General features: G+C 42.0%; 1 protein-coding gene across 1 annotated transcript in view; it reads right to left on the reverse strand.

Annotated features, from left to right (window-relative positions):
* cacna1ha (calcium channel, voltage-dependent, T type, alpha 1H subunit a) overlaps positions 1 to 12,780 on the reverse strand; it is a 333,897-nt gene that overhangs the window by 92,455 nt on the left and 228,662 nt on the right. Inside the window, exons 15-16 of the mRNA XM_073060243.1 lie at positions 4,332 to 4,781; positions 1,826 to 1,926 (exon numbers count right to left, since the gene is read on the reverse strand). Of these exons, the coding sequence (XP_072916344.1) occupies positions 1,826 to 1,926; positions 4,332 to 4,781 (551 nt within the window). The remainder of the gene's footprint in view (positions 1 to 1,825; positions 1,927 to 4,331; positions 4,782 to 12,780) is intronic.

Genomic DNA, 12,780 nt, shown 5'->3' on the forward strand with positions numbered 1-12,780 from the left:
GTACACTGCATTCATTTCAAGTTGCCCCATTATAGGAAAGATGTGGAGGTTATGGAGAGGGTGCAGAACAGGTTTATCATCTTGTTGCCTGTAGTAGAGGGCCTGTGCTATTAGGACATGTCCTCTACTGCAGGCAACAAGATCAAATATTCATTATGTGCCATATCATATGACATGGGTGATCATGGTCTTTCCATGACCATGATTGTCCTTGGTAAATTTTTCTACAAAAGTGGTTTGCCATTGCCTTTGTCTGGCCTGTGTCTTCACAAGACGGATGACCCCAGCCGTTATCAATATACTTCTGAGATTGTCGGTCTGGTGTCAGTGGTCACATAACCGGGACTTGTGATATGAACCAGCTGCTGACGTGAAGCTGATTGGGGGGCTGAACAGGTGCTACAGCTTGCCAAAGGGTGGTCTGCAGGCTAGCAGAGGGAAGAAGCACTTCACAACTCCTTTGATAGAGATGTATCTCCACCCCTCCACCCAAGGATAGAGTTTGTTTTATCTGGAGCATCAGAGGCTGAGGAAGAACAGATAGAAGATTGTAAAATAATGTAAAGCATTGATAGAGGAGACAGCTGGTATTTTGTTCTTGGGGTCAAAGTGTCTATTATTTAATGTGAGGTGGGGTAAGTTCAAAAGCAGATGAGTAGGTCTAACTTTTTTTGATACAGAAAGTGGGAAGTGTCTGGAATGTGCTGCCGAGGAAGGTAGTGCATGCAGATATGATTTAAGCCATTTAAGAGGCTCTTAGGCAATGAATATGCAGAGAATTGGGAGATATGTAGAAGAAGGGATTAGGGACCATTAGCATAATTAGTTTGGCACAACATGATGACTGAAGGGCTTGTTCATGTGCTATACTGATCTATGTTCTATGTTCTAAAGCTATAATCTTATTCTTTTAAAGCTGTTATACAGTTCAGTTCTTTAATAATGGACAAGATTTTTATACGTCTGTCTAATTAAATAATTCAATTCAGAATGATTGGACTAATTTATTATGATTTGCAGCTTGTATTTCACAGCAGCTTCTTAAGATTGTTATAGCCGGGGGTAGCAGTGAGGATAAGTTCCCACTACTACTCAGTGCTCCCAATGGCGTGCACCTCAATTAGCCTCTGATGTCCAAGCCCAGCTCTAGGCCTTCACATGTGGCTTAGCTACTAAGTCTGGTGGAACCATTTCTACTGACAGGAGAAGGGGCAAAGGCAGGTTACTGGCACCTTAAAACCAGTCGTTTTGGATAGATGGGGCTCATCAGCCATGGTTGACAGCTTACTTAAGAGAAGGAAGACTCTAATCTCAAACCTCAGCTGCCTTGAAGCTATAACCACTTATGGGAAGGCTTCGTGAGTAAACCCCAAGGAAAAATCCAGAGCTGGAGTCCCTAAAGCAGTTCTATGTTGTGTTCAACACCAACAGGCAATTCCTGCGATTCCACTGGTGCCAAACTGTATCGGTCTCTGCCGTTCTTTTGGATTCATCAGCTGCATGGAGAGGGGGTGCCTACTGCATGGGCAACAGCTTGCTCCCCATACCGTACTGCTGGCACACAACATTTATGGTCAACCCTGACCAACAGAGGGCCTGAAAATTTTACACCAGTGTTTTCCGTTCTCTTGTTAATTCAACAACAGCAACTTTTATAACTGAAATTTGGAAAGAAGCACTTAACATTTTTGAATACATTTATGTAATTTTGCAGGATGTTACATAATGAAACTAAGTTATATATACTTTGTGTGACTGTCTGGTAATAATGCACTTTAAGTCAGAGCAAGGATAAAAGGAGATCTGGAAAGGAAATTCAGAGTACCGGTTTTGGGGAGCGAATAGGTAGAGAGCCCAGTCCTCATGCGTCTTACACCACATCGGTTTGTAAGGCTCCAGGAATCTACGGATTCTAAAACAGTAACTCTGGAAAGGGAGGGAAAAACGCAAATTAGAATCAAAGGGTCAAAGAGCATCACAGCTGGGGAACAGGTTCTGAACTGTTATTCTGCCCCGTCCCATTGATCTGCACCTAGACCATACCCCTCCTGTCCACGCACTTACCTAAACTTCTCTTCACTGTTGAAATTCAACCCAAATCCACCAATTCCATTGCCACTGCATTCCACCCTCTAAGTGAAGATTTGCCCCCTCATGTTCCCTTTAAGAATTTCATCTTTCACCCTTAACCGATGACCTCTAGTTCTAATCTCATCCAACCTAAGTGGAAAAAACCTGCTTGCATTTACCCAATCTATGCCCCTCATAGTTTTGTAGACCTCTATCAGGTTTCCCCTCATTCTCCTACACTCCAAGGAATGAAGTCCTAATGTCTTCAATCTTTCCCTATAAATCAGGTCCTCAATTCTGGCAACAACCCTCATAAATTTTCTCTGCACTCTTTCAATCTTATTGATCACCTTCCTGTAGAATAAATCAAACGTGTTGTTCCTCTGCTGAATCCACAAATTTGCAGCAAGAGGAACCTCATAGTTGTAATTGTGAGACTGTTACATTTAACATCCATAGAGGAATAATTGGTAAGTTATCATAACTAATCAACCAAGTCAAATTAACTAGTGCAAGCCACCAACAAAATTTACCACTGCTATTTTGCAGATTGCCTATTAACATCAAATGCTGCGATATTACATTTAGAATTTTGTCGAACTATTAAATATATGACAAAGCGCTACCTAGGGTGGTAGTAGAGGCAGATACATTAAGGATCTTTAAGAGATGTTTAGTAAGGCACATGATTGTGAAGAGAATGGAAGAATATGGACATCGTACAGGCAGAAGAGATTTGTTGGCCATTCGATTACTAACTCAATTGGTTTGGCACAAATGTGTGGGCGAAAGGGCCTGTTCTTGTGACGCACTGTTCTATATTCTATCCATGAGATAGTAGTAATTACTTTTTTATGAAGTAAAATCAGGATTATGCTAACATTACTACATTTATACCACATTGAACTGTAAGATTTTGTTAAGAGGGTACTAAATTATTCAAAATTACTACTAACTTCTTGGAGCAATTTCATATTTATGTTGGATGAGCAAAACTGATCAGGCCATCTTACCCAATTAATCTGTACCTGTGTTTATGTTTCACTTAAGTTTCCTACCATTTCTCCTGATCTGACGATATCAACAAGACCTTTTATTGACACAAGAGATGCTGCAGATGCAGGAAATTTGAGTAAAACATACAAAATGCTGGAGGAACTCAGCAAGTCAGGCAGACTCTAGGGAGAGGATTACACGATCGACAGTTCAGGCTGAGACCCTTCACCAGGACTGGAAAGGAAGGAGGCAGAAGCCAGAATAAAGTGAGGGAGATGAGCTGGCAGGTGATAGAGGAGAACAGGTGAGGGGGGAGGGGGAAGGTGGGTGGATGGGGGAGAGGGGGATGATTCGAGAAACTGGGAGGTATAAAGATGGAATGGGCAGAGGGCTGAAGGAGAAGGAATCTGATAGGAGAGACCAGTGGAGGAAAGGGAAGTGATCATGAGGGTGGGGGAGGAGAAAAGAAGGGGTGAGAGAGCCAACAGAATGGGGGAAACAGATAAGGAGGGGGAAAGAGGAGCGTAGTTGCTGGAGGTCAGAAAAATGGATGTACATACCACCTGTTATCTTATTCCCTTTTTAAGACATTTTATTCCCTTCTCCCTCACACCATTGTGCAACATTCTAGCAACAAAATGCTGGAACAACTCAGCAGGTCAGACAGTATCTAAGGAGGAGAATAAACAGCCAGCACTTCGGGCTGTAACCTTTCGTCAGGACTGGTGGTGAAATCCTTCAAGTCCTGAAATGCTGAGAAGGGACTGTTCATTCCCCTCCATAGATGCTGCTGGACTTACTAAGTTCCCTGCTGCATTTTGAGTGTGTTGCTCAGGATTTCCAGCATCTGCAAAATCTTTGGTGCCCATCATATCATTATTCAGCCTCCCCTTAAATGCATCTATGTTAATGCAGTCAGCCAATTCCTGTGTGACCAAGTTCCACATTTTCACTGGTCTTTAGTAAAAGATCTAACTTCTAAATTCTGTATTGGATTTCTCAGCAGCTAGGTTATATTGATGACCACTTGTTATGTGAAAACACTTCTTCTGCTCTTCCTCTATCAAAATCATTCACCACTGTAAAGACTTTCATCTAATTTAAATGAAGAATCATTTTATATATTGAAAGCTTATGAGTAAATAAGACCCTCAGGCTTCCTTTCTCATAAGCTTTCAGGATATAAAATACTTTATTTAACTCCATGCAGCCTACATAAGTATCTCTAAAAATGTAAAGTATTAATCAGTAGCAAAAAAAATTACATCATCTATCTCATCTTCATAATCATTTGGGTCTTCTTTGTGGTTATCCACTCGAAGGAAGACCTCGTTCGGAACGTGTAAGGTTTTGCCATTGCAGTCTTGATAGTCGCAAGGTGTTATGTTTATAGGATTCAGTGCAGCAGGATGCCGCAAGACTGGTACTTGAAGCAACTCGGGCAGGTCTAAGGACCCTTTGGTGTCCAGGGATTCGGCATGATGCTGCAAGGACCAGCCGCTCAGACTGCCGGCCTTGCTGGACTTTGCATCTTCTGACTCGTCATCTTCTTCGTAGCTTCCCTGCCCTTCGCCTAAAAGGAGCGATTCCCGTTCGCTCGACTGGTTCTTCTTTTTCAGACTGGGCGCCCTGCCGAGGCTGTGCCAGCTTGAACGGCGGCTGCCCCAGTTACTGTTGGTGCTCCAAGGGGCACAGGGTGAACTGCGAATGCTGGACTGGAAAACAAAGGTAGAATTGGCAACAGAAGAGTGAAAAGGTGAATTACATAAGCTGCAATAAAGCACCAACTTTTCCATTTTTCTAACTGCTGAATTATTTACTCTCCTCCTGTCCTGAATCTTCCATCCTCCTCACCCAACCATACTTTTTCTGCAGCATAGTTCTATAATTAGAGTCAGAGTCAAACAGCATGGAAATCAGCCCTTTGGCCCAACTGGTCCATGCCAACAACGATGCCCATCTAAGCTAGTTCCATTTGCCTGCATTTTCCACACATCTCATAGAGATAGACATCTGCAAAAGATGATACCTCATAAAGGCAGCTTCTATCACTAAGGAACCTCACCACCCAGGACATGCTCTCTTCTCACTACTGCTATAAGAGTGGAGGTACAGGAGCCTAAAGACTCAACGTTTCAGGAACAGCTTCTTCACCTCTGCCATCAGATTTATGAACATACAGCAAGATCATGAATATTACTTTACTCTCTTTTTACACTAAATTAATTTTTTGGTACATATTTGTTGTAATTCATAGTGTATTTTATATATTGCACTGTAACACTGCCATAAAACAAAGTTTACAACAAAAGTCAGTGGCAGTAAGCCTAATTCTGATCCTGATAACCCTCTTAACTTTCCTTATACATGCTCTTGTCCAAGTGCTTTTTAAATGTTGTAAGTATATCTGCCTCAATGTTGTCTCACATTAATACTTAGTCAACCATATCCCTAACTTATCAGTTTCCTGAGAAAGACATTGAAGTCTCTAGTATTTCACATTTCTACCTTGTTATGATCTTGCATCTTGTCTGTAGCTGTTACACTTTATTCTGTATTGTCATTGTTTTACCTTGTTCTACCTCAGTGCACTGTGTAAATATCTGATCTGTATGAACAGTGTGCAAGGCATCCTTTTCACTGTATCTCGGTACATGTGACAATAATAAACCAATTTCAAATCCAAAAAAAAAGTCCCAATCCACACTATCCATGACTCTCATACAGAACTGAGTAAAAGTCTTAGGCACAAAACTATAGCTAGGGTACTGTACTTGTCAACGTGGCATGAAGAATGAGTCTGAAAATCTAGAGGGATCAAGTGATGCTGGGAATTGTTGTGGTTTCCAAATCACTAGGTATATTTAAAGCAGAAGTTGATAAGTTCTTGACTAGTAAGGAGGGGTCAGAAGGTCATAGGGAGAAGGTGGGAAGATGGGGTTGAGGAGGATAATAACTCAAACATGATGGAATGGTGGAGCAGACTCAATGGGCCAGATGTCCTAATTCTGCTCCTATGTCTTATGGTCTAAGAAGGTAAACTGCAATTGGTCTATTCCTTTGCTTTAATGTTTATTAATTATTTTAAAATGTTCTTAGTAGTTTGTTACTTTGGCTTTAGTCAGTTTTATGGTCATATGCAAGGATCAAAGTTCAAAGTAAACTTTGAGCACAGGTGCAATGAAAAACCTTACATGCAGCAATGTCACAGGTACATTGCATTAAAGGCATAATGTTCACAAGAAAAACATAAATTATACAAGAAAGAGCACAATTCATGCGTAATGAACAAAATCCATTGCATTGCAAAGTGATGATTGTGTTCGTAATGTCACTAAACTGAAGTAGTGATTAGGATGCCAGTTTCAAGAACCAAATGGTTGAAGGGAAGTAGCTATTCTTGAGCAATATACAAAATGCTGGTGGAATTCAGCAGGTCAGGCAGTGTCTATGGAGAGGAACAAACAGTCGGCATTGGAGGCTTCGACCCTTCATCGAGGCTGGAAAGGTAAGGGGTGGAAACCAGAAGAAAAAGATGTGGGGGGGAGGTGAGAAGAAAGAACACAAGGTGGCAGGCAATTGGTGAGACCAGAGGAGGGGGAAGGTGTGGGGGGGGGGGGGGTAGGTGAAGATGAAGTGAGAAGCTGGGAGGTGAGATGGAAAGCTGACTTTGAATCTGGTGCTGTGGGATTTCAGGCTTCTGTACCTCCTGCCCAATGATATTTGCCAGAAGATGGCATGGCCCAGATGGTAGGGATCCTTGATAATAATTGCTGCCTTCTTTATCTACATGTGGTTGTAGATATATTTTTATTGAAGAAAAGAGATTTGGGATCATTAAAAAACCATCTTGCTTTGACAGACAGCTAAAACTTCAGATAGTGCATTGAAGGACCTGGCTTTAATCAGGACTTCCAGTGCATTGGGGATTATCCTGACCTGCTGACACATCATTTGAGCTTTTGCCCCTACGTTCAGCTTCACCACATTGCAGCATCTGGCCAGCAAGATTGGCGGACCAAATGTAAGTAAACTCAGTGGCCTGCCCACCAGTTCACCTGCTCATTAATGCAAATATCTAATCAACCAATCATGTGGCAGCAACTCAAGGCTGGCAGACATGGTCAAGAGGTTCAGTTGTTGTCGAGAGCAAATATCCAGATGGGGAAGAAATGATAGATAGATAGATATATAGATAGATAGATACTTTATTCATCCCCATGGGGAAATTCAACTTTTTTTTTCCAATGTCCCATACACTTGTTGTAGCAAAACTAATTACATACAATACTTAACTCAGTAAAAAATATGATATGCATCTAAATCACTATCTCAAAAAGCATTAATAATAGCTTTTAAAAAGTTCTTAAGTCCTGGCGGTTGAATTGTAAAGCCTAATGGCATTGGGGAGTATTGCCCTCTTCATCCTGTCTGAGGAGCATTGCATCGATAGTAACCTGTCGCTGAAACTGCTTCTCTGTCTCTGGATGGTGCTATGTAGAGGATGTTCAGAGTTTTCCATAATTGACCGTAGCCTACTCAGCGCCCTTCGCTCAGCTACCAATGTTAAACTCTCCAGTACTTTGCCCACGACAGAGCCCGCCTTCCTTACCAGCTTATTAAGACGTGAGGTGTCCCTCTTCTTAATGCTTCCTCCCCAACACGCCACCACAAAGAAGAGGGCGCTCTCCACAACTGACCTATAGAACATCTTCAGCATCTCACTACAGACATTGAATGACGCCAACCTTCTAAGGAAGTACAGTCGACTCTGTGCCTTCCTGCACAAGGCATCTGTGTTGGCAGTCCAGTCTAGCTTCTCGTCTAACTGTACTCCCAGATACTTGTAGGTCTTAACCTGCTCCACACATTCTCCATTAATGATCACTGGCTCCATATGAGGCCTAGATCTCCTAAAGTCCACCACCATCTCCTTGGTCTTGGTGATATTGAGACGCAGGTAGTTTGAGTTGCACCATATCACAAAGTCCTGTATCAGTTTCCTATACTCCTCCTCCTGTCCATTCCTGACACACCCCACTATGGCCGTGTCATCAGCGAACTTCTGCACATGGCAGGACTCCGAGTTATATTGGAAGTCTGATGTGTACAGGGTGAACAGGACCGGAGAGAGTACGGTTCCCTGCGGCGCTCCTGTGCTGCTGACCACCGTGTCAGACCGTGATCAAATGTGATCAAAGTGACTTTGACTGTGGAATGTTTGTTGTTGCCAGACAGAGTGGGTTGAGTATCTCAGAGATTGCTGATCTCCTGGGCTATCCACACACAACATTCTCTAGAGTTTACAGAGAATGGTGTGAAAAACAAAAAAAAAAATCCAGTGAGTGGCAGCTCTGTGGGCGAAAATGCCTTGTTAATGAGAGAGATCAGAAGAGAATGGCCAGACTGGTTCAAGCTGACAGGAAGGCAATACAACTCAAAAAACCACACTTTACAATCGTGGTGTGTGGAAGAGTATCTCTGAATGCACAACATGTTGAATCTTGAAGTGGATGGGTTACAGCTGAGGAAGACCATGGGCATGTTCTGCAGATTAGGTGGGTGAGGGCGGCAGACTTGACTCAAGAAAATCTGGGCTCTCTCTCGAAAATATTGAAATTGGAAACAGGACTTCAGCAAGATTTGAAAACCAAAGTGTTTGCATCAAGAATATACCATAGTGCAATATAGAATACTTCAAAATGGTTGAGATTTGTGGAAATTCAAAGAATGATTTTCTGAGCACAATAAATGCTCAAGACACTGGAAATCCAAAGGAACGTACAGCTTAAGACACAGGAGCAGAATCAGGCCATTAGGCCATTCTCTACTCTGAACCATCGAGTCTGCTCTGCCATTCCATCATGGCCGATCCTGGATCCCACTCAACCCTATACACCTGCCATCTCACCATATCCTTTGATGTCCTGACCGATCAGGAAATGATCAACTTCCACCTTAACTATACATACGGGCTTGGCCTCCACCGCAGTCTGTGGCAGAGCATTCCACAGATTTACAATCTCTGACTAAAAAAATCCCTCCTTACCTCTGCTCCAAAAGGTCACCCCTCAGTTTTGAGGCTGTGCCCTCTTTTTCTGGATACCCCCACCATAGGAAACCTCCTCTCCATATCTACTCTATCTAGTCCTTTCAACATTCAGTAGGTTTCAGTGAGATCCTCACATCCAAAACTGCCAATGCTCTTCATATGCTAACCCCTTCATTCCCAGAATCATCCTTGTGAACCTGCTCTGGACTCTCTCCAATGACAACACATCCTTTCTGATATATGGGGCTCAAAACTCATGACAATTTTCCAAGTGCGGCCTGACTACTGCCTAACAAAGGCTCAGCATTATCTCCTCGCTCACCAAATGGTGGAGAAACTCAGCAGGTGATGCAATCCTGAAGCAGGTCTTGGCCCAAAACTTTGACTGTTTAAAGATATTCTGAGAAAGTGCTACATTTTAGGAATTCACTAAGTGTTGAGAATCAGCTACAGGAAAGGATGAGCAACATTTTATATTCCATCTGGGTAGCCTCCAATCTTACGCCATGAGTATCAATTTCTCCTTTCGTTAAACAAATTTCCCCGCCCCCGTCCTCTATTCTCCACTCTGACCTTTTACCTCTTCTCACCTGCCTATTACTTTCCCCAGGGTCCCCTCCTCCTTCCCTTTCTCCTACGTTCCACTCTTCTTTCCTATGAAATTCCTTCGTCTCCAGCCCTTGACCTTCCCCACCCGTCTGCTTCACCTATCACTTTCTAGCTATCTTCTTTCTCTTCCTCCCACCTCACTATTTTATTCTGACATCTTCCCCCTTCCTTCTCAGTCCTGAAGAAGGGTCTTGGCCTGAAATGTTGACTATCTATCCATTTCCACAGATGCTGTTTTCCTCCAGCGCTTTGTGTTGCACAGGAAAGGCTCTTGTTAGTTCTTTCTGAAAGTGTACCTTTGGTAAGGAACCAATAAATATCCATCTCTGAGGAAATTCTTCAAGAATCAATTGGTCAGAGAACATGTGTCTCCTGCTGACTATTTATAACCCATAATCACCACCAGCAGCATTGAATAACAACAAAATGAGGTGTTGTAGAGATCTTATATCCAATACATAGGTCAGTTTTAGTTGTATTCAACGGCTTTTGCTCTCAATCCCTTTTTACGTGAGTTAGCATATCATTATGAAAGATCACATCCTTACTATTAGAGATGCCTTTGGAGAATTGCTGCATACCTCATGCAAAAAAAACTTAGTGCAAGAGTCGGCAAAGTGTTTAAAAGTGTGGCGAGGGAATAGGATATTTTAGATTCATATCGTGTGATGAGGCAGGGTTAATTAGTAATCATAATGAAGAATTATCAGGGGAAGTAGGATCATTAAATGATGAGTTTATATTAAGTTTTACACTACTGTAAGTTAAGTACAAATCTACTGTTATTAAACTTAACTAGCTAATTGTATACATTCAGTGACCACTTTGTTAAGTACATCTGTATGTCTGCTCATTAATGCAAATATCGCACCAGCCAATCATGTGGCAGCAACTCAATGCATAAACGTATACAGACATAGTCAAGAGGTTCGGTTGTTGCTTGGAACAAACATTTGAATGGGGAAGAAATGTGATCTAAGAGATTTTGACCATGGAATGATTGTTGGTGCCAGACGGGGTGGTTTGAGTATCTCAGAAACTATTGATCTTCTGGGGTTTTCATGCACCACAATCTCTAGTGTTTACAGAGATTGTAAACAATCCCTGTAAACAAAAACAAAAAAAAAAACAATCCAGTGAGTATCCAGTTGCTGAGACCATTAACTGTGCCTCTCTTCCACTCATTTGAGATATTTATCAGAAGTGTTGGGTACGCAGTGCCCTTAGCATTGTCAAGGACCCCTCCTAACTGTACCATAATCTCTTTGACCCCACCCCTCTCTTTACCATCTGGCAGGAGGTGCCATAGCATTAGGACAAGGACTGTTAGGATGGGAAACAGCTTCTTCCCCCAGCGTGTGAGACTACCAAACTCCCTGCTGCCATCCAGCTCTCCTGACTTATGAAGTGCTAGTGGCATTATACTGTTTAATTTATGACTTGTGTCATAAATTTGCCTTAAGCTAAATGTCAATCTTCTGCTATATATTTTATTATTTGTTAATTTTTTTGTGGTAATATGACTTATCTGTTGAGTTATATGTACTGTGTTGTGCACCTTGATCCAGAGTAAAGCTCTTTCATTTGCCGATATACATGTGTACAGTTTAATGAACATAAGCTTGAACATAAAGTTGCAAGTTTTCCAGCATTTTCCTTCAATATAATTTCTCTGGTGCACGAGAATTCTTGAGACCAATTAGTGCATTTCCAATTAACTTATTACAAGTGAAGTGTTATAAGGCATTACTTAGAGGTACAATATAGCACTAAATAACAGAAGGGTTTATTCTGGTTTTCATTGATGATATCACTGGTAATTTTGGCTCAGAGGTGTCATTTAGCTTTACACTGACAGAAAGCAGCTGAGAAAACAATTATCTTTGTATCCATGCTAAACAACCGTACTTGCAAAGGAATTACTTCAACTTCAATACACTGCCGAGTTTAGTACCACCTTCCAGTCATTAACTGAAAATGCATCAGCGCTCTTTGTTTGATAAAAACTCTAAGATGAAGAGATATATCATATGCACTAAACTGCTATAATTTATCCATCTTGTACACTAAGGAGTTATACACTCAATAGCCACTGTATTAAGTCCACCTATGCACCATCTTGTTAATCCAGATATCTAATCAGCCAATCGTGTGGCAGCAACTCAAAACATAAAAGCATGCAGACGTAGTCAGGAGGTTCAGTTGTCATTCAGACCAAATATTAGAATGGGAAAGAAGTGTGATATAAGTGACTTTGACTGTGGAATGGTTTTTGGTGCCAGATGGGGTGGTTTGAGTATCTCAGAAACTGCTGATCTCCTGGGATTTTCTCACATAACCATCTCTAAAGCAGGGGTTCCCAACCTTTTTGATGCCATGGACCAATACCATTAAGCAAGGGGTCTGTGGACCCCAGGTTGGGAACCTCTGCCCGAGAGTTTACAGAGAATGGTGCGAAAAGATAAAAAGAAAAATTCACTGAGTAGCAGTTCTGTGGGCGAAAACACCTTGTTAATGAGAGAGGTCAGAGGAAAATGATCAGGCTGTTTCATGCTGACAAGAAGGCGACAGTAACGCAAACAATCATGCATTACAGCAGTGGTGTGCAGAAGGACATCTCTGAATGCACAACATGTCGAACCTGGAGGTGGATAGGGTAGAGCAGCACAGCACAGCACCATGAACATACACTCAGAGGCCAGTTTACTAAGTCAAGGAGGTACCCAGTAAAGTAGCTGCTGAGTGTAGGTTATACATCTTTGTTCTGGATAAAGTTAATTGGATGGACTACTTCCTTTGGCATAGGGATCTATAGCTAATGGGCACACACTTACAGTCGTTGTTAGAAAGGCTAGAAGGGAAGTGAGGAGAACATTTTCATTGGAAGGTGAGAAACATAATGAAGAAATTGTAGAGCATAGGGTTTTAGTGAGTTGAAGCACAACTGGTAATGGTAGAGCGATTACCTTGATGGACGAACAAGGGGCAAGTGTGAGCATCTTCAAATTCCTGGGTGTCAGCGTCTCTGAAGATCTACCCTGGGCCCAACATAT

Source organism: Hemitrygon akajei, chromosome 11, assembly GCF_048418815.1.
Source record: "Hemitrygon akajei chromosome 11, sHemAka1.3, whole genome shotgun sequence".
NCBI classification, from domain to species: Eukaryota; Metazoa; Chordata; class Chondrichthyes; order Myliobatiformes; family Dasyatidae; genus Hemitrygon; species Hemitrygon akajei.